We start from the raw sequence: 27,233 nt of genomic DNA on the forward strand, positions 1-27,233 counted from the left end.
TTAATTGATAGTTCATTGCTACCACAATTATAGGTTAGAAAAATTACTTAAGGTTTAGCGGCTAGTTTACGAAAAAAAAAAAACATTACGGATTGCTCTTTAACTGTCTTTATATATTATTACTATATCAAAACTAGGCTAAACCGAATGATTTATATTAATCAGTTCAAACCTACCAAATCCACACAGAATGGTATTTAATTCAACCATTAATACTAAAAACAGCAAGTGCTATATGCAGTCCTAATTTACATGGACATATATAAATTAAAGTTAGAAAATATTTACATTTAGTTAAGACGTTTCGCTTTGGAATGTTCACATATTGCCAAAAATAAATTAACCGTGGATACAATTGAAGCAAAAATGAATGTGAACACCCCTTTATCTTATAAATTACTAGGTTACAAGGGCATTCTATAACGTAATAAAATCTAATAAGGCTCTGCTCAAAAAGTGCGAAAGTAAAAAATAATTGACATAAACACTAAAATCGCACTTTGATGAACTTAGTTTAACATTTTAACTTCATAAAAAATCAATTGGGGAAAAAACAGTCATTGAGCAGATATACACCTTCCAACGTGTAAATAAGGCATCCTTTCGCTTTCACCATCTGCCTACCTGTGCTTTTATTTGCCCTAAAGTTATTTCTGCCCCGACTGATCGCATGTTAATTATTTTTAGGGACTTTAGTAACATAAAGCAACCCAGGTCTTTAAGTATAAGAGCCACTTTGACCTGACGTAAAACATAATTAATTTCAGTTAGACTTTGTAGAACATTAAAGCATCATTAAGCTCACATTATTTAAAATGTTTATAAAATTAGCAATCAACTTAATAATTTAATTTTATTGGCGATGCTTAACACTAAAATATAATACGATATAATCAAACAAAGTGACGATGAAAAGCAGCGCAACACAATTTTAACTGTGACAGCAAGTTATTTACTGCTATATAATTATTTTGGACATTACTACCCGTACCATGAGTTGACAGTTTTACATTTAAGTTAGAAATTGAACTAGCAGTCCCACTCTATCGAATCAATACATCAATGCGGGCGATACTGACTGCGAACGAGTTTATTGTCAACAAAAGTCGACTGTCACCTCATGGCACGGAAGAAAGTACCTAATATTGTACTTCATAACTTAGACAAAATACGAAGTCACATCTTTAACACATGACTTTTGTGTTACACTGCTTTTGCAGCTGATTATTCTATTAGAAAATTATCTTTGTAAGTCATAAATAAGTAATAATTATCGATATTACGATTACATACACAGCCCTCTTGTCAATTTGGCTGCTCACTGACCGCAACAGCTATTAATAACAAACATAACAGTTCGTCGTCGGGAAATTTACATATGATACATACTAGGTATCTGGATTCCGTAATATTTGATCATTGACTTGATTTTAATACAACAATTAGATCGCGAATCATTAATTTATTACCAAGCAGCGACATGATTAGCTAGTAAATGGCCAAAGTTGTTATACTGGGCAGCCTTAGAGTAAAAGCAACTAACACCCACCTTCTGCCAAAGTAAATATTGATTACTTGTATTTCAAGGCATACACGAACACTACATTGGTCAGGGCCCAAGACAGATTCAATCTTCAGGTAAGTAGTCCGTACTACGTCCGTTAAGGATTCACCTATAAGGGCCAGTTGCATCAACCAGTCAACCACATTTGACAGACACATCATAGTCACGCAGCAGACGTTTATGGAAATTCTCCTACAATAAAATTTAACGAATGCTTTAACGGATACAGTGACAGACGGTTTGATGCAACCGGCCCTAATTGGGAGGAAAATATTTGGCGATTAAATCGAGGTCGCGGTCGTACGCCCGTCTCTTACAGTTTTTTTAGATTTTCGAACATGTATCTGCTTGGTAACGTAACACACAACAATAAATACGATGAAAAAGCCCACGGAAAATGTAAACATGATAATTGGGCGAATCAACTTTTTGACCGACATTTTTGCTGTCTCTGGCGTTACTCAAAATGTCTCTGGAGTTACCAAGAAATCGAACTTCTAATGAACAAAGTTTCAGTTTATTGGATTTAACAGTTAGGGTTATGTTTTAATATACAGGGTAAAGTGAAAAATACCAATAAAATTCATTATTTAAGGGTGAAATTTCACAACTATGTTAAGAATGTGCGGACAGATTTAAGTCGGTCAAAAAGTTGATTTGCCCAATTATCTACACGTCTCGTGAACGAAGAGAAAAAGCGAATTACCACTAGTTCATTTCCAGTGTACGTTGCGTTCTTCTAAATGCACGTTTGGAGCGGTCCGTATGTTTCACTTCTGTAAAAAAATCATGCATTGTAGTTTTTTTAATCGACTTCAAAAAAAAGAGGTCTCAATTCGACTGTTGTTTTTTTTTGGATTATCCCAGTCCAGTCGTTTGGGGTCGCAACAGCATTTCTTTCTCCGTTATCTCATAATACTTTCGTTTCATATTATCTCTCACACATCCATTTTAACATTTTTTTGCCTTCTTGAGCTTACCGTGGGCCTCAGTCAATCTGTGTAAGAATGTCCTATATAATATTTATTTATTTATTTTACAGAATGTAGTGCGAAAAGCTCTTCGTTCGTCTTTTTACGGAATTGTGTCATACTATTTCAGACAGTCTCAGTATAAGGGTCCCCCCACATCTAGCGTCTCGCGAGCGTAGCGTCGGGCAAACTGTATGGCAAGGCCGTCGACGTCGAGTCGCGCCGTCTTTTTCCATACAGTTGGCCCGACGCTACGCTCGCGAGACGTTAGATGTGGAGGGGGACCCTAAGACGTACTGACACTATCTGAACTAGCATCCGGAACGTAATGTAACGTTTCCGGAAAAATACGAAGGAAAAGTTTTTTGCACTACATCTGTATACCTACATGTATACCTACATGTACTGTCGGAATATTGTTTTTCGTACGCGGGGAATAACCTACTAATGTATACGGTAAAAAGTCTAAACAATGAAGCAGAAATGTTTAGTCACGAATTATTTGATTGTGAAATAATGCGACCCGTATATGGTAATATGAGTTTGTCCCATAGGTACATAATATGTGGGAAATCACAAATCATTAAGTGATTTATAGAAACGTTGGTGAATCATCGGTAATCAAACAATTTGTGTTATCATACTTATCATCTAGTTATCAACCATGAATAAATAAAGATGAGTCATTTAAAGATAGATGCTATACTTATTTCGTGTTAATTATGTTTATTGTTATCTATAACAATCAATCTCCGATTACAATTTATTTGAACTTCCTGACTTAAATCCTGAAAACGAAGAAAAAATCATGAAGTTGAGACAGGAGATTTTAAAATTGAAATATAATAGTCTCAGACATGAACTATGAAGTGTCCTTTCAGTTTTGCATTGTTAATTTCAAGACATAAGTTTTAGCAATTTATTAAGGCTATTCGACGGCTTACAGTGAAAGATAACAGTACAATCAGTATGTCAAGGAAGCTGCGGACTTGTGAAGAGTTTTCAAAAAGTATCGGGAAAAAATTAAAGGTTATCAAATATTTTCCTACCACATACTTATACTTATAGCCAGCGCTAAGCTTTCTGAATCTTGCCAGGGTAGCTGTCGGATAGAAGTTCCAAGATTCCCTATAATACACATCCTATCCGCTAATATCAGAGATGTGAAACTGTCTGTTGCTAACACAGATCAATACAACAAGATGGCCCTTACAGGGCGACTCGCGGTCACCAAGCATACGACAAATCAGGTTTATAAAAGTTTGAACGCGTGCGACAAGTATACGACCCGCTAACAGTGTCCGTGTCCGCTCGGGAAAAAATCTTAAATAATCAATTTTGGTTGCAAACAATGGTCTCTTACAGCATAAAGTGGTGTGGCAAGTCTTCTAACACTTCTACATGTAAAAAAGATGGAACAACATTCCACAGTTAAGTCAAATTAATTATTTTGTTGAATATTGTTTATTGTCCGCGGAGTTCATTTATACTGGTCAATATGGTTGTGCTGAGCGGCGCCGAGGCGCGTCCATCCCTCTTTACCGAGTTAACAATGTGATATGCTATCCCTTTCACGTAAACGACTAGGCATGGGGCCATGTTAGTTTATGTCTGTTGCGGGAACTTCGTACTGCCGTTCGTACCATGTGTCGCGACGTTTCGCGAGTTACCTGGCAACACTACCAACTGAACGAAACAACCTCCATTCAAACCAGTAAAAACCTGTTTGTCACTTTATGGCGTGTTGAATTTAATTATGTAAATTAATATTCGAATCAGTGCTCATCAAGGGGAGCCGAGTCACCAAAGAAAGCTAAGTGGTGTTTTATATCTCTATGATGAAAGAGGAGTTATTTTCCCAAAACGTTCTCGTACATTTAACCTAAAACTAACTTTTCATAATTGAATATTATTGCTATGCATTATTACAAAGTTTACGATGATGGTGTTTCTGTTGTGGATAATATATTGAAATGAGTGTGGCATGGAGTTGTTACACGTTTATGCATATAAAGATCATGTAGTTAACATGATTGCATCACATAATGGCGCATGTTGAATGCGGGAAAGAGCCAACGTGGCTGTAAGTCAGCGCGGCCCCAACGAGTTTGGGACCAGGCATCGGGTAGCCCTGATGCTGGTATGACCGCCACCGGGGGCTGGGGGTGCGGTCCAGCCTTAGTAATTGTGCTATCTATTTAATATGAGGAAAGTTATGAGTTTGGCTGGGGTTGGAGTCGCGCCCCAGGCCTTGGTAAACGCCAGTGAGTTTGTGAGACCTGGCCGCTGACACCTGAAGGCCATGGGTTCACGCATCCTCTGGGAGGACCCCCAAGATGGTGATCACTGTAAGGGCCCTCGGGCATGTGTACAGACTAGCGCTACTCTGAGAGGGTTGACGAACCTTCATACACATTTTGGGTCTAATAATGATATTTGTCAAGCGTTGGCCACTAGTGTGGAGCGTTGTGACACCATGTAAATGTATAGCTTTAAGTTTGTATATTGTGTCTAAGAAAATGTATGATTTGATAAAGATGGATTTGGTAATGTGCCAGATGAAAGAACTACCTGATTTCCCTATGGGTTCTTCATGTGTTGGTTAAATTCATGTTTATGAAAGTAATTACTGATGTGATAATGTGGTTACCACAGAGAGGTTCTGTGGTATATGAAAGATAAAAGTGGCTTTGATAATGTGGTTACCACAGAGAGGTTCTGTGGTATATGAAAGATAAAAGTGGCTTTGATAATGTGGTTACCACGGAGAGGTTCTGTGGTTTATGAAACGTCTATGATTTACCAAAAGGTGGCTTTGATAATGTGTGTACTACAGAGGTGTTCTGTTGTTTATGAAATATCTCTAATAATTTGTAATGTGTTGATCTATGTGTGGTGTTAATGTACTTGCCATAGTTGTGTTTATGAGTGGTGTTAAGATAATTGCAATGATGATGTTATACTCATCTGATCTGATGTTGTATCCGTGATATACCATCTGCATTTATTCTCTACATTTGAGAAGTGTACTTTGTGAGAGAATGGTTACAAAGCTTTCATATTGAGTTTGACTATCATATGTGGAATTTGTATCCTGAATATGCTGAATTGAGTTGATATATCTCAATGCATTAGTTGAGATAATAGCAACTATAATGAAAGACAAATGTTGTTAGAAATTGACTTTGTTTACTGATTTACTGCATTATTTGTGTAGTACTTTGGTATGAATATTGATGCACCATAATGGTGGCTGGAAAGTATCTTTGAGATACTTTACATATGTATTTAAGTACTACATTTGTGTAGTTCAAAGGGAACTAACATGATGATGGTCATGATAATGATGATGATGATAAATAGTTGGAACTGTGATAACTTTAATAAGCAACTTGGAATTAATGATTGTAGTGAGATTTGAGAACCTATAATGGAAAGAATATAATATGAGATTAACCTTGTAATAATACTTGCATAGAACTAAATGTGTGATATTATATAGAGATAATTTAGTGACTTTGTAAGTCATAGTTACCCTTTTTTAATACAGATCTTGAGATGCCAGTCATGCTGACCAGTGTGGAGGCAACGAGGACAGCGGTTAGAGAAAGGCTCTAACAGTCATTCCATACATGCAGTGTAGCCACTGCTAACCAAAGGTATGAATCATTCCTTTGCTTGACTGACGTTTATACAGATTGAGTTATAATGAGAGCAGTTATAGTGATAAACCTTTGGAGATGAATTCAGGCAATGTTTTAATTCTTTTTGTTCCAAACTTATTCCCCAGAGTTTGGAACAAAATTGGTTGAGTTAGTCTGGGATATTTGGTAGTGGCTGGGAGACGCTGCCAAAATCACAGAAAGAATAAAGTTAAAAGTACATTTCATTTGTTAAAATTCTATTATGGTATCTGAGAAATTGCATAAAGACGTCAGTTCATGGGATGTGTGATTCATATCATTTAAAATTATTTATTTGTGTTCTACATTCATCAATTTAACGAAAAATAGGTTTAACAGGTACTAGAAGAAGCTGATTTGAAATTATTAATGTCATCCAGCGTCGAGTAGAAGTGATAGCCACGAGATGGACACAGAAATTGGCAGCATAGCATTTACGTTATGTGTGTTATAATAAAGATATATTGCTCTTTTATTTAAGCATGAATGTACGAATTGTATACTTATTTTATTGTGATTTCCCTTCATACCAATTATGTGTAGAAATATTGATAAAGAATGTTTGTTTGTTGTTCGACAAAGTGAGGTTGACAATTGGTGCAAGTTTACGAAGTTTGATAAGTACGAGTTTACGAAGTTTGTAGAGCTCAAGTTTACGAGGTTTGTTAGTACTTACAACATTTTATTTTCAAATGCTTATTATAAATTAATAAATATGTTAAACATTAACAAAATTAATACACAAATAAAAGGACAAATAATTGCTTTCTGTAATTATTGGTTCTTAAAACATAAATGAAAAATCGATGTGATCGATAAACACGCATAAAAAGCAGTCGATTTCGGAACGTCTATGTCTTTGACATATGACATTAAAGGATTGAAAATATTGTTACCGGCGAAATATGTATATAAATAAAAGTGAAATTACTTGTTGATTACCTGAAAATATGACGGGGAGTCCGTTTCTACACAGGGAGGTAGTACCAGGATAAATCTACGCTAATTCTAGCCACTGTGGTCCCAATGCAGACATTCGGTTTTATGGCTCATTGGGAAGCAGGCACAGCAAAGAGGTTTGGGGTTTAATCCCTAGCAAGGACGCCCTTGTGGCGATATGAACGCCCTTGGGGCAAAATGTTGAAAGACTCGGTGAGTGTTGTAAAAGCTTTTAACTACTTTAAAGTCAGGGGATATGAATGATAAAGGTGTTTTGTACATGTTCAGTTTTGCATCTTTTGGCAAATGATAAATAATGAAATTCCACGCAAATTTGTATTGTACGAATGTGTTCATCTCAAAATATCTTTACGCATTGAGTATAGGTACTCATCATTATAGTGTTATTATGAATCGCTCTGTTTGACATCACATAAAATTGAAATATTGATATGATTCATCATTTGCAATTTCATCACATAAAAATTCTCTTTATCGTTTCTTAGTAGAAACCCATACTCTGAAGATTAACTACGAAATAACCACATAATTGACGTCGTTAAAATACTTCTTATTGGAATCAACCATTTTATGCCAATATTAACAAAGCCTGCTTGCCCAAGTATCCACATTTGTTAGTAATATAGAGAAGTTAACCACTGACACCAAGTGCACTAATACCATGAGTTAAAAACAAATCAGAACAAAGCGTCATCATTTCATCAAAAATTACACACTATAATAAACCGGTTAAATACTGAACTTTATCAGTATTTTAAAATTGTAAACAAACAAGTACCAATGAAATTTCTAAAGTGACTACCTACCTCACAGCTCGGAGGTGAAGAAGTACTAGCTGAATTTGAAAATGCCTTAATTCTACAATTTAATATAAAGGTGTCTAACATACAATTAAGTAAACTACGGGTTAATAAGCGAAGCAGATTATCTGAGTTTATACTCCACAAGTTTAAGTGAAATGTATTGGACTGGTACCCCTTGATGGGACCAGTTTCATTCTTGTATAAGTCAGTGGGACTGATGTGATGTTGATAAATTAATATACTTAAAGGAGGTATGGAGGACCTCAGTACTAAATTGAACTTCTTCAGTTTTGTTAATTTTCATGTGACCTCGAAAGGAGAGAGAGAGGATTCTCTTGCTGTTATAACAATATCAAGTTGTTTTCTAAGTTCTTGTGTAGATTTAAACTTACTTAGTTTCACTTCATATATTATATATTCTGGAAACTTTCTATGAGTATGAACCTCAAGTGATGATGATCAATATTTTCCCCTAATGACTGTCAAGAATATGAGAGGTTATTGGATCTCATTTATGGTCTTGCGCCAATCTTCAAACCTTTCACTCTGTATAGAGTGGCATAATGGATATTAACCACTTGCTTGGGTTTTCAGACCTATTTTTGAGTATATCGACAGCAATCTGATAACTAAGGTTGGTTATCTATACCTCATCACCTATTAAAATTTAGGCTCTCCTTTTTTAAAGAGGCCTTATGACACCAAAAGTGAAAATATAAAATATCAACTTAAATGGAAAGCTAGAAAATTGTGAAAACAATTATTACAGCCTGCCTGTGTGGTGACGGGTTAAGAATTTCACCACCCCCTTTCTTCCCGTGGGTGTCGTAGAAGGCGACTATGGGATATGGGTTAAATTGTGGCGTAGGCGAGAGGTTGGCAACCTGTCACTGCAATGCCACAGTTTTATTTTCTTTTAACCCCTTATTTGCCAAGAGTGGCCCTGAAGCTTTAGTAGTTTCATGTGCTCTGCCTACCCCTTTATGGGATACAGGCGTGATTGTATGTATGTATGTATTATTACAGCGATTTTGCCTTATCTATGAGGTCATGGAAAACCGTATAAGAAATTAACAAACAGCTGCTATATTTGTGTTAAAGGAAGACATAGAGAAAAGAATATAATCAAAATGTCAAATGCGTTCATTACAATACTACAGGGAAAATTAACAAGGCCTTGTGTCCGAAGCTATGATTTTCAAATAGTAAATAAAACCTGTCAACACCTTACACATACACAGAGAAGGAACCACTGTTTTTCAAACAGCTGCATTGTCTGCTATAAAAGGGAATGGAATTGTCAAGAAATAAATATCACTTATTGAGGGACAGTAGTTCTCAAAGAAGTTATATGACACAAAGAATTGAAAATGAATTAAATTTAAGTACAGAAAATTGGCCTATTTTTTTCATATTTGAAACTGAGCAACTAAAGGAAATTAAAAGTAAACTGGTTGGAATTTGCTTGAAAATATAGGTATTAAGATTATTGTTTACCAATATGGTACCAGCAATTACACCAAGTGTATCATGTCCCAGAGAAGATCTGCTTACATATGTGAGCAATTACAATAAAAGGATAAATTTAGTAGATGATAACCCTTTGTCGGATCGTATTGACATACTTATAGGAAGAGATTATTATTATTATTATTTGCATCTCCGTTTAAAATTCTCGGGTCTTTCGAGCCCGCTCATTTATTATTATTATTATTCTTTATGAATACTGAGAAACAGAATTTTCAGAAAATCTATATTAGGCTAGATCTTATCAGGAAAACCTGATCATAAAGACAAAATGACCTGATGGTTTTAACTTACTTTCAGACTCTGTATGAGAATAAATTGACAAAACCTGACCCTACTTTAGATGTAGGAAATGTAAAAGTACTAGAACTAGAAAAGAACTAGAATCCATTAGTATCACAGATACTTCTAGCACGGATAGAGACGTAGAAACTATTAATAATTAACGAGACCACTACTATTATTAACAACCGCTATACGGTTGGCTAGTTGTGTAATGAGTACCCTACGGGTCTACCTGCAATAGAGAGTCGCACTGCTCATTTATGAAAAAATCCCATAAGACCGATTGAATAAAGAGATTATAGAGTTTGTCCCTAATCACAACCAGGTAAATTTACCATTCGATATATTTTGGCCCACCATGGAATTTCATTGAGGGGAAAGGCCATGAGAACTGTACAACGTTTCAGCAGAGGGTAGAGAAGGTAAAAGTTTGATTGAGTCTATATCATAGCCCTCTGATGCTAAAAGATCTCATCCAACTCGTGGTCAAGTTCAGATGTCATAGAATAACAAATAGCTGATATAGAGAAAGCTTTCTTATAAATCGGACTAAATGAAAAGGATAAGACATGTGACTAGATTTTATGGCTAGAGAACATTAACAAAACGTATTCTATGGATACAAATCCTACGGATCTAGAAAATCATTCCAGAAATAAACAATAAAGGCACAGTAAAAACCTTAGGATTGGTTTGCGATATGTGCAAAGATACTTAAATTAAGAACAAATCCAACAAAATTACTTTCACCAAAAGAGAAATACTAAATACCATAGCTTACATCTATGATCCGTGTGGGCTTGCAGCGCCTATCGTTTTACCAGCTAAATTGCTCTGGGTAAAAAATATTAGATGGAACTCTACCTTATTAAAAGAAATTGTAACATACTGAAAAACTATATAACTGTGTAGAGGTAGTAAAAGAAATATGTAGGTATACTTACCTAGAAATATATCCAGGGAAGAGGCTTGTCAAATATATGGTTTCACAGACGCATCAGTCAATGCATATTCTGCTATAGTGCATAGAGATACTAACTATAATGTATACAGCAAAGGCATTAACTGAAATAGACTGACTCTCATAAGAAATCAAGGATGATTTAAAAATAGTCCGTTTAGAACTATGAGGCACCTCAATAGAAAATAGATTAATATAATATGTAAAAAGATATCTCCCAATAAAAGGTGACTAAGCAAACATTAGAGTGTGACAGTCAGATTGTTATAGGTGGCAGTCAAACAAGTTACTTGTACTATTTGTATCAAAAGGGATAGAAGAAATGTAAAAGAACATAAACTTGGATCTACGTTATGTACCCTCCAAAGTGAATCCGGCTGATGTGGCAAAAGGACCGTTAAATGACATAGAAAAGTTACATTTTGGCTACTTAAATGGTTCTGAAGTTTTGTTATATAGCCCATCTAAATGTTTTAACAATCAGATGATTGACAATTCTTTTTCTGGCGCGGGAGGGTCTCTCGAATTGTGAGAGGTTAAGAATAAACAAGTGAGAGTTCAAGTTAAGGTGGCACCACGTGTTGTGTTGGTGACATAGTATGTACAAATTAAGAAAAAATCAAGAGAACAGAGAGACTCAGAAAGTTGATCGTATATCAAAATTAATTACAGAAATAAATGGGCAATGTAGAGTGGCCAAAGTAAAGTAGGTAATACTATATTTATAGGATATATAGCACATTTGTGTCCTTGAGATAGGAGAATCAATGGTGTCTGTGGATCCTGCAAAGGATATATTAAATGATAAACATCTCATGAGGAAGAAGTGATGGATCTTGATATAGAAGTAGATATACCGGTTCAAAGAGAAGATGTGAAACATAATGGAAAATAGATCAAAGGAAGAGATAGTGGATAATAACATACTAAGTACTCAGAGATAAAATAAGGTGGATATAGGCTTAAGTAGAAGGCATCAATGAAACAGAAATCATGTATACCTCTGAAAATATGTCAGAGTGATTTGCACAAGATGGCATAGAGTCAGTGACGCCTAGAGATGAGAGACAAAAGAGAGCAACAGCGGTCCAAGCAATTGGAGAAGATCAAAGAGTGGTCCCGCCACTTGTTGTTTACACTAACTCCTTTTCATTAAACTTTCGTCGTCGGGTGTGTCGCGACGTTTCGCGAGTTACCTGGCAACACTACCAACTGAACGAAACAACCTCCATTCAAACCAGTAAAAACCTGTTTGTCACTTTATGGCGTGTTGAATTTAATTATGTAAATTAATATTCGAATCAGTGCTCATCAAGGGGAGCCGAGTCACCAAAGAAAGCTAAGTGGTGTTTTATATCTCTATGATGAAAGAGGAGTTATTTTCCCAAAACGTTCTCGTACATTTAACCTAAAACTAACTTTTCATAATTGAATATTATTGCTATGCATTATTACAAAGTTTACGATGATGGTGTTTCTGTTGTGGATAATATATTGAAATGAGTGTGGCATGGAGTTGTTACACGTTTATGCATATAAAGATCATGTAGTTAACATGATTGCATCACATAATGGCGCATGTTGAATGCGGGAAAGAGCCAACGTGGCTGTAAGTCAGCGCGGCCCCAACGAGTTTGGGACCAGGCATCGGGTAGCCCTGATGCTGGTATGACCGCCACCGGGGGCTGGGGGTGCGGTCCAGCCTTAGTAATTGTGCTATCTATTTAATATGAGGAAAGTTATGAGTTTGGCTGGGGTTGGAGTCGCGCCCCAGGCCTTGGTAAACGCCAGTGAGTTTGTGAGACCTGGCCGCTGACACCTGAAGGCCATGGGTTCACGCATCCTCTGGGAGGACCCCCAAGATGGTGATCACTGTAAGGGCCCTCGGGCATGTGTACAGACTAGCGCTACTCTGAGAGGGTTGACGAACCTTCATACACATTTTGGGTCTAATAATGATATTTGTCAAGCGTTGGCCACTAGTGTGGAGCGTTGTGACACCATGTAAATGTATAGCTTTAAGTTTGTATATTGTGTCTAAGAAAATGTATGATTTGATAAAGATGGATTTGGTAATGTGCCAGATGAAAGAACTACCTGATTTCCCTATGGGTTCTTCATGTGTTGGTTAAATTCATGTTTATGAAAGTAATTACTGATGTGATAATGTGGTTACCACAGAGAGGTTCTGTGGTATATGAAAGATAAAAGTGGCTTTGATAATGTGGTTACCACAGAGAGGTTCTGTGGTATATGAAAGATAAAAGTGGCTTTGATAATGTGGTTACCACGGAGAGGTTCTGTGGTTTATGAAACGTCTATGATTTACCAAAAGGTGGCTTTGATAATGTGTGTACTACAGAGGTGTTCTGTTGTTTATGAAATATCTCTAATAATTTGTAATGTGTTGATCTATGTGTGGTGTTAATGTACTTGCCATAGTTGTGTTTATGAGTGGTGTTAAGATAATTGCAATGATGATGTTATACTCATCTGATCTGATGTTGTATCCGTGATATACCATCTGCATTTATTCTCTACATTTGAGAAGTGTACTTTGTGAGAGAATGGTTACAAAGCTTTCATATTGAGTTTGACTATCATATGTGGAATTTGTATCCTGAATATGCTGAATTGAGTTGATATATCTCAATGCATTAGTTGAGATAATAGCAACTATAATGAAAGACAAATGTTGTTAGAAATTGACTTTGTTTACTGATTTACTGCATTATTTGTGTAGTACTTTGGTATGAATATTGATGCACCATAATGGTGGCTGGAAAGTATCTTTGAGATACTTTACATATGTATTTAAGTACTACATTTGTGTAGTTCAAAGGGAACTAACATGATGATGGTCATGATAATGATGATGATGATAAATAGTTGGAACTGTGATAACTTTAATAAGCAACTTGGAATTAATGATTGTAGTGAGATTTGAGAACCTATAATGGAAAGAATATAATATGAGATTAACCTTGTAATAATACTTGCATAGAACTAAATGTGTGATATTATATAGAGATAATTTAGTGACTTTGTAAGTCATAGTTACCCTTTTTTAATACAGATCTTGAGATGCCAGTCATGCTGACCAGTGTGGAGGCAACGAGGACAGCGGTTAGAGAAAGGCTCTAACAGTCATTCCATACATGCAGTGTAGCCACTGCTAACCAAAGGTATGAATCATTCCTTTGCTTGACTGACGTTTATACAGATTGAGTTATAATGAGAGCAGTTATAGTGATAAACCTTTGGAGATGAATTCAGGCAATGTTTTAATTCTTTTTGTTCCAAACTTATTCCCCAGAGTTTGGAACACCATGTGCTACCATTTTATGAAATTTAAAAGAAAGCAGATTTGTAATAGTGAATAATTATCTAGAATCTGTAGAGTCTGTAGTGGTATTCAGTTCATTGATTAGTTTAGATTATTTAGTTGGTTATTTAACTTAGTAAACGTAAGTAAAAATGCACAGTTTAGTTATTAGTTACTAGAATGATTTTTATTGAGATGCTATCACAATTATCATCCTCCTTGCGTTATCCCGGCATCGGCATTCGCCACGGCTCATGGGAGCCTGGGGTCCGCTTTGGAAACTACTACCAAGATTTGGCGTAGGCACTAGTTTTATGAAAGCGACTGCCATCTGACCTTCCAACCCGAAGGGTAACTAGGCCTTATTATAATTTAATTATAATATTATAATTTGTTGCAAAACAAATTCACCACAGTACTGGTACCGGTACCATTGTCTATAATAGACATGTCCCATTCCCATCCCTACTGCTAATCATAAAGGCGCGCCATTATTTGAAACGACCAATGGCAGCACCGTGCGCGCCCGCCTCACCCCGCAAGGATTGGTGATTTGCGTCTCGAACAATATCGCTTGCATTTGGCTTCTAGTGGGGTGTTCTGTGGTTGCTAACGACGTATCCTACACTACAGTACAACACCACACCTCGGACAATGGCGATCAAATATATGAAACAAACGAGTACCTACGTACACAGTCTAAGCTTGTGTATGTGAACGCGGACCTACCATGCTTGTGTGAGTGAGATAAGACAACAACCCTCCCATTGACATTGCATTATTTGAAATGAAATGAAATATTTATTTTTCCAAGTAGGCATATCACAATGCGCATATGAACGTCAAATAAAGCTACGCCGGCTCTAACCCTACGTCTCAGCCTCGATTTATTTTCTTAGGTTGACGAGTTTTCCGTTTTCCAAACATTTTCTTTTTATATAGGACTTTCCTAAGACTGGCTGGTTGCGTATTTGACAGCCGATTATTCTGAGGTTACTAAGAGCGGGTGGGCGGCACTTTCAACGGGAAGCAGGGAGTTGCCATACTGTACAATAGCATTTACTCTTTATTAGACTGTGCTCCAACATACCGGCTAGTAGCGATTGGCTTGCGCGATCTGCGCGTTGACAGCGGCGGCGGCCGCACTGGACGCGGCGGTCTGAACGTGAGGGTTGCGGAGGATCTCCGTCGTGAACTCCGTTTGCGCCTTGGCTAGAGACGCCCCTGTTGATCGGTAGATGCGGTGCACCTGGGGAAACAACAATTAATTTGATTTGAATAGCCATTGTCCAGTAGAGTAGTCCTTCAAAAAGGCAATTTTACTTAAAGGTGACAAATAAAAAGTGTAGGTATCTCAGCAATGTTGGTTCGTGGATGGATAAAGGACAAGCTTAATCAAGACCTATTTATAAGAAAAATCTTCAAATTAAATGTTAAATTTTTAGATCATAGGTTATTCGCACTTACTTGACACGTAGTTTTTAAAGATAATAATTTTATTTCTTCTCTAATTTACCTACTGTTTAGACAACACAGTTAGAACTTCTATTAAGGCAATATTAATTACCTTAGCCATGAGCATGACATCGGCCACGGCAGAAGTAATGAAGCCAATGGTGATCAGAATGGTGATGATTCCGACCCCGATGTTGGTCTGGAACATGGCGATGCTGGTGATCAGACCGCTGTAAAAAACAAACAATGATGACTCATCAATAATTTGTAATAACTGAATTACAAGGATATTCAGTACAGGTGGTGCTTTTTTACGCACTAGTGCGAGAAGTGGATCATTCCTTGTCAGGTCGAAACTTTGGAGGGCCATCTGTACTGAAAACGTACGTCGTACGATACACGTGCGCAAAGGAAATTGGTAACTCGTGTCGATTTAAAACAAGTAATGTACTATTTCAATTATCTAAAGACGAATAGTCCCATTTATTAGGACACTCTGTGTTTCGTAATCCCTTTTTGTCACTCAAGGTTTCCAGTACGCCAGTTCTCTCGATCCTGAGATGATCTCATCTAGAAATGACTCGCAGTCTTTCGAATGTCGTCCACCAAACGAGCCAACGAAAATTCGTTTCTGAGCGCATTATAAACGGGCTGTTACCAGCAAACAAAGCTGATGAGAGTTAATAGCACAAAATAATAAAAACAGTAAAAAGTAGACTTACCAATAGCCACTTCCATTGAACCCAACGCTCTGCACAACAGCAATGATGATTTGGAACAGGAATATGAAGAAGTAGACCATAAAGTTGAACGAAGAGTCGCTTCTGAACGCCTTGTAGATGGGCCGGTACCAGCACACGAAGCTGAACGGGGTCAGCAGTACAAAGTACAGGATGGCCAGGCCAAAGACGGTGAAACCTGCCCCGGCGAACATCAGGCACATGGCGCCCACGATATTTAAGGCCAGGATTAGCGCGTGGACTGAAAAATAAATGGGTGACGTCAGAGTTTGGCGGTTGTCATTTGTTTTCAATGGAAAAGAAGCGATCTACACGGAAAAAATACTTCGAAGTAGAACCACAAAAGGCTGTAGTGTTACACAAAATTTTTGTTACATATGACGTTTGTTTTTATATTGATAAATTGATGAAGCCAAGTAAGGGCAGCCAGGTTATTCCTTCTACTAGCTGACATAGCCAGGAGTTCCACTTCTTGCCTACTTATACACTAGAGACATAAAGAACTTACACATCCACAGGTGGTACAGGTGCCTCACGATCCTCTGGAACTCGAGCGGTATATCCACGTTGATATCCTGGTAGAAGCATGGTTGGACAGGACAGAAGCCGGGTAAGGGCGGCCAGTTATTCCTTCTACCACCGACCCACCTGGAGTCTTACTACTTGCCTACTATTAGGTACTAGAGAAACATAAACACTCACACATCCACAGGTGGTACAGGTGCCTCACGATCCTCTGGAACTCGAGCGGTATATCCACGTTGATATCCTGGTAGAAGCATGGTTGGACAGGACAGAAGCCGGGCAAGGGCGGCCAGTTATTCCTTCGGCCCGCGGACCCGGCCCTGAGTTCCGCTTCGCGCCTGGCGAGCTCCTCTGCTTTACGTTCTAGTTCTTCTTGCCGCCTCTGTAGTTGAGATTCTAGGTCAGCACTCATTTTTTTGACTATTATATGAAGTTGACAGATAAGTCTTTTACAATTTTAAAACGCTGACTTGGATAAAGGTCCTTAAACGCAAGGATCATAAGGATTTTGGACATGGACTACATATATGTCATATACCCTTAGATAAAGTACTAAGCAAATTTTGAAACTGCAATCTTCTATAACTTATAAACATTAGATAGCACTCTCAAAACTTGTTCTAGCTGTGACAGATCTGAAATTCACTGAATGACGACTGAGTTAAAGGAACCAAAATTAGAATCGCTGTGAGTGGGCGCTAACAATTTGACAATTGCGATTGTGACCTCTTATCTACATATACGACTATATTTCTATATTGTAATTGTAACGTGGGATCGAGTATATCTATTTACCAACAGAACAATGTTTTAATAGGTATATACGAGTATCTATATGTACATAAGTTTTTACTTCTGTATTTTAGAAATCAAACAAAATATTAATTGTTATCTAAATAGACTAAAACTATTGAAATATCGGTAAGTAAATTTAATACTGTAATCATAATCATAATCATAATCATTAATTTAATACTGTAAGTAAGAGACAAATAATTTCATATACTATTTTGACTAATTATATGATAAGTACTAGAATATAGAGTAAGTAAAATAAATAAATATACAAGATATATTTAGTATTACAATGTGTTTACCTTCAACTCCTTTTCGTGCAATATGGAAAAGCAAAGCAAGTGTTAGTAAAGTGATGGGCATATAAATATGAGCAATATGCAATATATATCCAATAGAGTTGAGTGCAATTATAATACTTGGACTACATAGTTGGACTAGCTAGTCAGTTGTCGACAGTAGAGCTTGCCAAAAAATAAATGTATACGCCCACATAACAACACTTGAATTCAAAATTATTCTAGAGCAACGCAGCAGGCTAACTCAACTCAATTAAAAGAGTTGCTAAATATATAGACTCTATTAGTCTCTCCTTTGCAACAAATCTTGCCTATTTGCATTAAACCAAGATTTTTCAACCATTCAATCGTATGTTTCCTTCCGTTATATCATCATATATATGTCAGAGCGGGAAAAGCTTAAATATATCACTATTGTATACAATACTTTTTCTATGAGTCATCATCTTCATCATCAATGGACGAAAAATATAACTATTCAAGTCAAAATTAATGTTAATAGCGTCGTCCACCGTAGTATCAACATCGAATTACCTGGCAACCAATTATTTGTAATAACCGTCTCTGACTGGTCAATAACGCGAAAGATAAAAGTGTTTCAGATGCAGAAAAAATTGCCAGGTATCGGAAATTATAATTGACTAAGTGTCAAAGACTATCCAACACTGAAAAGTCAGCACTTATAGTTTAGTCTGTGGTGTCCTAATTGACAGATTAAAGTCGGCGAGTAGAAAAAGGATTATTAGAGGCTTATTAACTTTAGTAAACGTTTATAAATGAGGGAGTATAAGTTGCGAGAACCCGCTAGCCAAGCACTTTATTTGTAGCCGCATTTCTCTCCATAGTGAGAAAACATGAGAATCGGCTAAAATACCTATTTTTATTCTAACCATTATTTTCAATAAACTGCTACATTTACCTATAACATGTTTTGGTACTGTAAGATAAATAACGGGAATCTGAAGCGTTAATATTCTAAAATATGTGGAAGTAGTCAACGCTCTAAAATCTACATTCATTATCAACGCCCATTGACTTAAATTACCGACATGAAAAAATTAAATTGTGCATAATAAAATTTGGCTCCTCCTTGTGAAACTGTTAATGGTGACTCACAGTTATCTGTATTGATAATATCTACATGTGTGTTTTATTGTCGAGTTTGGTGGTCACTTTCACAAATGAAAGGTGCTTTATAGTGCATAGCTATAACTGTACAGTAAGGGCACAGAATATATAATAGTACAAGTACAGAAGGCCCACTGCTTTGATGTTCACAAAATGCCGCCTTTTAAATACCTACAAAATTCTAACAAAGAAACGAGCCGCACGTGCGCAGCGTCAGACGATAGGGTTGCCTATGGATTAAAACGAATTAATACTCATATAAAATGTTATACTATTATATATATTATGTTGACTGTTATTGCATTCATCTTACTTAACTTTCTGTTTTGTTTTCTCTTTCTTTATATTCCACTTTGGTGAGCATGTGTGTGCGTTGGTATAAGTGCTAGCATTAGTTTAATTAATATTACTTTGTATCTATCTGTGAGATCCTGTAATTGGCTTTCTGAATCATATCTTGTTGTATACTGCTAGTTTTATAGCTGTTGGTTCTCCATAACATAAATAAATAAATAAATATTCAATTCTTAGGAACTTTCTAGGTATGTATATGTCGCAGTAAGATAGATAAAGCCGTTATATAGTTATAACCCTAGGAATATAATTATACGTCGTAACATAGTTAAACGAAAGCGATTAATTGCTATCTTACTAGGAATATAACTATAATACGTTACTAGTTTAGTCATATAGTTATATGACTAGATTCAGTTTAGTGAAATGATTGTAGGCAGGAGTGCGGCGGTGCGGCGGAGGTATAGTTATAACCCTAGGGATATAATTATATGCCGTAACTAGCTAAACAAAAGCGATTACCATCTTACTAGGAATATAATTATAATACAGTATTTAAAATTGCAAACGGGACTTAATCGCGTATTACTATGTATTAAGTCTCGGTTGCAATGTCACTGACGTTAGAACAAAGTTTATTTTGTATCGAACATAGTACACAAGGTTTGGTTACTAAACAAACGAATCCAAGCTATATTAGTTAAAACGTAACAGTTAGGGCATGCTCCCGGTATTTCCCGATTCTTGATTTCCCGGGAAATCCCGGTAATTTTATGGTGGCGAAAGAACCGAGACAAAAATTTAGGAACCGGTGCTCCCGGTTCTTTTCATAATATCGGATTTATTCAAATTTTAAATTGTATCTGCATTTGGATTTGTGCGATGGCAGTTTTAATTTAATCTAAAATAAACATGATATTTACTATCGCAAATAGTGCAATTTGCAGCACTACACTGCTACAATTATACTACTGAACTTAATCCTGTAATATAACTATATTACTTAACTAGAGACGTATTATAATTATATCCCTAGACTAAGTTTAATCCAGTGATATAATTATATAACTGAACTAGTAACGTATTATAATTATATTCCTAGTAAGATGGTAAGGAATCGCTTTCGTTTAGCTATGTTACGGCATATAATTATATCCCTAGGGTTATAACTATACCTCCGCCGCACCGCCGCACTCCTGCCTACAATCATTTCACTAAACTGAATCCAGTCATATAACTATATGACTAAACTAGTTTAGTATTATAGTTATATTCCTAGTAAGATAGCAATTAATCGCTTTCGTTTAACTATGTTACGACATATAATTATATCCCTAGGGTTATAACTATATAACGGCTTTATCTATCTTACTGCGACATATACATACCTATATATACCTCTATATATCCATACAGTATTTATATATTTTTGTTTAAGTCCCAACATCACAAGCCTAGTTGAACTTTTCCGTGGGACTTAATCAATATTAGATCTGTGTAAGATTGTCCTATTCTATTCATGATGTCTATTTAACTAAACATTATTTGCCATTCACACGCGGACATCACATATGAATCTAAAAAAAAAAACTCGCGACGTAAAGTAACAATAGAAAGTGCGAACGTGCGTTCCGTGAGAACGCGCGCCACCCCTGATTAGGCCGCGAACTCGAGCCTGCCAGCATGTACTTGTAGCGCGGCGATAGAATCGCGGAGTGAGCCGCCCCTGTCCCAACACAGATATTTGTTCCTGAGTCAAGGATGTTTTCTATGTACATATTAATCTATAAAATGTATGTATATCGTCGCCTAGCACCCATAGTACAAGCTTTGATTAGTTTGGGGCTAGGTTAATCTGTGTAAGATGTTATTTATTTTATTATTTAATTATTCAATAAAATATTTTTTTTTTTTTTTTTTTTTGCTGTGGAAAAAAATTGTTTTTTGAAGGAAAAAGTTAATAAAAACCGTCCCCGCCCTTGTCTCCGAAGTTTACCGACTAAAATTCATTAAATCTTTATCAAACATAGCTTTTATAGTAAATATTTCTAAAACATTAAAATATTACTATAATCAGTACAGTAATGTACTAGAAAACTCTATATATGGAATGATTTTTACAGACTAATTGATTCTAGTTCATTAATTTAATCAATGTTGTGGTCAGACAACCTCATTATCAACATTCCAAACCTGTTAATAAAATAGTACTTTAAAGAAATGAATTTTCTTGGCTGGAAACTTCTTTTTATACAAAAAATATTTTATTTAACTATTTGAATATGAATTAAGATATAAATTGTACATATGAATGTCTAACACAGTAAAAAATAGTGCTTAACATCCCTGGCTAATGTAAAATCTCTTATCTTGGTTCAACATGTTACCATTTCATCTGTCAATCACCACAAATTTGAATTTTTATTGTTGGATAAAATATAATATTGATTTTATGTATGGTCAGCCAAGAAAGTGGTTTACCACTTTTCAACTCTATGTTAAACACATAAGGTCGAAAAGTGGTGAACCACCCACAGGTACACCCAAAGTTCCATGATGATTTGTCCTTACACTTAAGAGCTGCTAAAGCTAAATATTTTATTTATGATGTGATTCATGTGATATACATATTTATGTATGTATTGTATGTATGTATGTATAAGCTTTATTGTACATAAAGGAAACAAAAGAGACACAGTTACAGAGTCAGTAATATACAATGTAGGCGGACTTATCCCTTAATGGGATCTTTTCCAGTCAACCATTGAGGAAATGAGTATGAATGATTTATATAGGACTATGGTGGGTAAAAAGTTAATGAATTTCTATGATTGTCAATTTTGACCATTATTTTTTACTTAATTCTGATTATCATATTATACTTATAAAATACATACCAAAAGGTCAGCCGTGAGGTTATTATTGGGTGGCCCTTGTGGTTGCTGTTGTGCTGGCGCGTGACCACCTCCAGCAAGCCGTGCGTTTGTGGGCGGTGACATTGCCTGCATGATAGCTGGCTGCGGTGCTTGTGGGGCCTGTATGACAATAACAAAGTTAACATATAATCAGAAGGATTCTATGTCTATTCAGGGTTGTTAACAGCAATATTTGACATATGGTATAATGGTTTTATATAATTTAAAACCATATTTATATATGTATGTATGTATGTAAACTTACACACTTTGGTAAGCAAAATACCTTGCTCCTAGCAAACAATAGACATAAAGCATAAACTAGCAATAATGCTCTCACCTATTGCATTGGTATGGAAATTATATCAGTCAGTTAATAAAAATAAACAATTATACCTTTTTTATCGCATTGTTTACCAACTCAATTTTCCCAGTTATCTAAAGGTAGGTACAAAATGAATGAAGAGAAATTTATTAACATTAGACACAATTTGGACTCGTTCGGCCGGTCTCGATAACATGTTACGATGCTGTTAATACCGTATCGACGCAGTAAAATTCGTCGACTCGACAAAAACTAAACCGAATTACCGTGGGTTGATTTGCATTAGGCTGTCCATCGAAGGGATTGTAATCGTCAAGACCTTGTGTCGCATTGTTCGTACTTCTCGCAACTTGCTGGACGGCAGGGTCCTAAAACAAAACATCCACAATCACACAGTTGAACTGCTAGAACATAAATTCCAATAACTTGGATGTGCTACTTACGGCAAATGGGTTGTCTATGGTAGGATCCCCAAACGGATTATCCTCGAACTTAGACATTGTTGAGGTTTCTACTGTATTATATGAATCTTTTGTATATATTACTTTCGACAAAGCAAGGGTTTTTCCATATATTTTTAGCTCAAAATGAGATACACAATCAACTGATAAAGTAGTGACAAATCGTTGATGACGAAAAGTGACAGTTGACAGGCACGTTTCAATGTTACCAGTTTTCAATCTTATTAGCTACTGCAAAATAATTAAAATAATAATTGAAAGAACTAAATTTTAAAGGATATTTTGTGTGATCTGATTTTTATTACTTATTAAAATAAACTCTCATTATAGACCCAATTTTTCGGTCAATTTATACTAAATCAGTAATGTCGTTTATTCATAATAAATAGAACCTTTCACATGCCTACCTCGTTGGCCGATTCATCACGGAGAAAAATTATTTGCTTTTTCAGATCAAACCTGGATGTAAAATTCTGGAAAACCCTGTATATTTATATAATATGTTCCTAAATAATTAAGTAGGTCCTTTCGACCCAGCAATTAAGGTCCGACCGAGAACGATATTTTTGTCTCGGCCGAGAACGAGACCGAGAACGAGATTCAATTTGATTCTCGGCCGAGACCGAGACCGAGACCGAGAATTTGTAAAACAGTAAAAGAATATGCCATTTTTACAAAAAAATGTTTTCATAATCGAAATTCGCCTATTAACCAGGAAACCAAGAGTATGTTGGGTCCTGCTTAGTGTTTGGTTCCGTAACTACCCAAACCTACCCGCACTCCTTACCTATCTACCGTAGGAAAATAGACTACGTCAGTGACAAAAACAACTATACGGCTCGCCCGGTGGTAAGCAGTCGCCATAGCCTATAGAGGCATGCAATTTCAGAGGTTTGACACGCGCGTTTAATACCCCGATTTTTTGTGACTTTTTGCAAGATATCATAAAACAGGTTGTCGAATCGTGTTTTCTACGGGTAGTTTTCCAGGTTTTCCTTGAAAGTCTTTACTAAGCTTTACTTTGATTTTGACGTATTTTTAGGCACATGATTCAAAGTTAAGGTACACGAACTATTTTTTTTTGATAGCGATTATTTCCAAAATTGTATGTATGTATATCAAAAACATGACTATGGAAAACCCATACTTACTAAAAAAACTCAAAACAGCATCCACAAAGCTTAAAATTTCGTCCGATATTCCGTAATTCGCCATTTCTATCATGTAAGGTAGGTATTATTCTAACCTGCTGCTTTGATTTTTCGCGTCGTCGTTGTCTTCCACACACATCAAGTTGTCGTAAATATTTTACACTTTTATGAATTATACCTAGGTATTTATTTGTTTTTGGCTTAAAATATCGATAAAGACCCTACCAAAATCACTAAAATCGGGATACCAAACGGGCGATGTAACAAACTGAAATCTAAATCCGCAGTCTCGGTTATGCCGAGAATCTCGGCCCATTTTGGCCGAGAACCGAGACCGAGATCTCGGCCCAATTTTCGGCCGAGAATGCCGAGACCGAGACCGAGACCGAGATCTCGGTCGGACCTTACCAGCAATCATCTCATGTATTGAAATGATACCCGCAGGTTGGCACAATCAAAAAGTGGGGGCGAAACGATAGCTGAGCGAAGCAGTTGGCAACTACGACAAAGTGTCAGTTCAGTTTCATCGCTGCTGTCAAATGTGGATGGTGTTTACGTTTTGTAAAACTATTTTTGTGATCGTTTTGCCTAGTTTTTGTTAATTATTATTATTTTTATAACTACGCTTTACTTCGTAGTTTTTAATGGTGCAATAAAATTGTGATATTACCATTGAATTTCTTTGAACCATGTCAGATGTCAAGAGGTGAATAATTTTGTGTTTAGTGTTACTTGTGAGTGACGGTTTTTGATATTTTTTCGGATTGGGACCGATAGCTGAAAAGGTGAGTGTTTCCTGTTATGATTAAGAATAGGTTTACGCGCTGATAATGCAGTTTGGGTAGTTACGTGGCTGGTGAACCAATAATAATTGGCGCTGATCGAAATGTGTACGAGGCGAGTTTCAAGGCTTGCGTAATGTTAAAGAAACGCTGATTGTGATGGTGGAGGTGCGTACGAGTTAGCCACACGGTGCGGCCGGCCGCGCGTGCGCAAATCTGCAGCGGCAGCGCGCTGGAGGCCAGAGAGCGGCGAAAGTTGTTTGCTCTTGATATCGAGGAAGTAATGCCCAACAGGATATTAGGCGTAGCGCACCCGCGCACAGCGAATATGTGTTTGATTTACTTGATCTCATGGCATAACATCATTATATGAATTTTCTATTATTGTGACAGAAATATATTAGTTTTTCCTAACTACCTCCTGCTGATGAAATTATTGGAATGAATCTACCCTATAAGATTCCAATAAGAACATCTAATCTTATTCAGTCGTGATCAATATTTGCCCTGTTCTAGTTTTGTTTTTCCAAGTGGGCTGACAGATAGTAACATTGACTTTGTTAGTAGTACTTAAACAAAACATGCCTTAGTATAATCAAGGTCTAAGTATAACAATGTGCCCGTTATACAATAATATTACAATCCTTTCATTAGATTGCATGTTCGTAATACTATAGATATGCTAGGTATCTATTACTAATCTGCAGTATCATTTGCGGTAATTTATTCTGATTTATTTCTGATACATGATGAACAAAACTTACTTGGACCTCTTGATGCAGGTATATGAGACTTTGTGTCTCAGTTGTTGAAAATATGGGTATTACCTATCATCACCATCATGTTAACCCTTTATCGCCCACTGCTGAGCATAGGCCTCTCTTCTAGTACGCCATTTATCCCGGTCCTGAGCTAGTCTATCTGAGGTATTAACTATGCTTGTTATTTACTCAAAATTATTTTACAGACTTGCTTTTGTACAATGGAAAAAATGTTGTGATATTGCAGGAAAAAAATAGCAACCTGTAAATGTTTTATTCATACTCCTGGATTACAGGGAAAAATTACAAATAAACATTGTATTATAAAAATTGAATTATAACCAATTTTGCCTCGTAAATCATAATTAGTATAGTTTAGTGTAATGGTGCGCCAACTCCTCGTAATTGGGATAAGGAAAAGAAAACGAACTTTAAATACAGGAAAAGAATTAAATACTGTTATTGCAAAAAAATGGCACCCTCGGCATCCGTCACGTGGCGGATCAGCTGCAGGAAAGCCTCAACCTCCCTGTCCAAGGCCCTAAGTCACGCGGCTCCGGTAGGCCTCAGAAGCGCTGGTTGGACGTCGTGACAGCGGACTCAGGATGCCGAAGACCGGGCAAAGTGGAGAAGGCTGAGTAGGAAAGCGGACCCTGGCGCTAGGCCGGGAAAACGCTAGGTTGAAGAAGAAGAAGACTGCACTGGGAGAAATTTGCATTGTGAATTTAATCAATTTAACAAGTTCGACTTGTTGCGGGTTTATCCGTTTGAAACAAAAGTATTTTAGTAAACGGAATGAATCTTAATATTGATGATACAATTCGAATTGGTTCGAACAACAAGGTCAAACTTGTTAAAAGATATTTGATCGAATCAGCCAAACATATGTTTAAAACTATATGTGTCATGTTGCTTTTATATAATCGACTTGTTGATCCAAATAAAACATTTATTCAAATAAAATAAAACTTGCAGAATGTACTAGTTACACTTAACAAAATCTAACTTGTTGTTTGAACCAAAGAGCACGTAGGCGCTATTTTAACCAAAAAACTTGTTGAACGAACATGAAAACTGGTTGTTTTTTCTCTCAGTGTGATATTGTAAAAAAAATCGTTTTGTTGCACGGTGGCCGACTCGCACTTGTCCGCTTTTCATCACATCAATGGAATAGTATTTAAAATCAATACATGACTAATTGCCTACATTTTTATAGGGTCTCATTCAACAAGACTTGAGAATCTCTCACAGGCACAATGGATTCAATGCCATGCATTCACGTTCCCATCGCAATCAAAACATCGTGAAACGTAAAAACAAACTTACCTCTTTCACTATGGCTTGTTAACTGTACAAGTTTTTTGTTCTATTAGCTGTGGTTTTTTAGTTCTATTAGTGAACATGAGTACTAGGGTTCGAACAATGAAAATATATTTTTGTTAGCGGGACTTCGCATTCACTACGTTCGGTATTTGTGTATGGTATGATCGAACTTTTTTTGAGTTTCTATGAGGAGGAACTAG

General features: G+C 36.4%; 2 protein-coding genes and 1 long non-coding RNA gene across 8 annotated transcripts in view; 2 read left to right on the top strand and 1 right to left on the bottom strand.

The window, feature by feature from the left end:
• Positions 1-92: 92 nt before the first annotated feature.
• On the bottom strand, positions 93-23,183 carry LOC125233788 (secretory carrier-associated membrane protein 5). 4 transcript variants are annotated; one of them, XR_007177886.1, is made up of 10 exons: positions 22,999-23,183; positions 22,822-22,923; positions 22,213-22,350; positions 17,099-17,181; positions 16,783-16,904; positions 16,257-16,515; positions 15,647-15,764; positions 15,170-15,328; positions 2,233-2,340; positions 93-1,979 (listed from the first exon to the last, which is right to left on the bottom strand). XR_007177886.1 is itself a non-coding variant. In XM_048139889.1 (9 exons), exons 1-8 carry the CDS (start codon positions 23,053-23,055, stop codon positions 15,173-15,175), a joined length of 1,035 nt encoding a protein of 344 aa, XP_047995846.1. In that variant the 5' UTR covers positions 23,056-23,183; the 3' UTR covers positions 2,099-2,340; positions 15,170-15,172. The 4 variants fall into 4 exon arrangements, 2 of the variants coding, with proteins under 2 accessions (XP_047995846.1, XP_047995845.1); XR_007177887.1 differs by having other exon boundaries at positions 93-1,978; positions 2,230-2,340; XM_048139889.1 differs by lacking the exon at positions 93-1,979 and having other exon boundaries at positions 2,099-2,340.
• Positions 6,381-13,939, top strand: LOC125233789. Its single transcript, XR_007177888.1, has 2 exons — positions 6,381-7,370; positions 13,831-13,939. It is a non-coding gene; the product is annotated as an uncharacterized LOC125233789 (long non-coding RNA).
• Positions 23,184-24,701: 1,518 nt separating the features above from the next.
• LOC125233857 (furin-like protease 2) overlaps positions 24,702-27,233 on the top strand; it is a 432,277-nt gene continuing 429,745 nt past the window's right edge. For all 3 annotated transcript variants that reach the window (XM_048139994.1, XM_048139997.1, XM_048139998.1), the window contains exon 1: positions 24,702-24,952. The gene's annotated coding sequence lies outside the window, so the exon portion shown is untranslated. The remainder of the gene's footprint in view (positions 24,953-27,233) is intronic.

This window comes from Leguminivora glycinivorella, chromosome 15 (genome assembly GCF_023078275.1).
Source record: "Leguminivora glycinivorella isolate SPB_JAAS2020 chromosome 15, LegGlyc_1.1, whole genome shotgun sequence".
Taxonomy (NCBI): Eukaryota; Metazoa; Arthropoda; class Insecta; order Lepidoptera; family Tortricidae; genus Leguminivora; species Leguminivora glycinivorella.

What these genes read in the sequence shown, in the direction of transcription:
- LOC125233788 (XM_048139889.1), bottom strand. Translation starts at nt 23,055, where the DNA reads ATGTCTAAGTTCGAGGATAATCCGTTTGGGGATCCTACCATAGACAAC. An exon ending in CTAATGCAAATCAACCCACG is followed by an intron (nt 22,351 to 22,821) that starts GTAATTCGGTTT and finishes ATTGTCATACAG; the next exon opens with GCCCCACAAGCACCGCAGCC. An exon ending in ATGTCATGCTCATGGCTAAG is followed by an intron (nt 15,329 to 15,646) that starts GTAATTAATATT and finishes TTGTTTCCCCAG; the next exon opens with GTGCACCGCATCTACCGATC.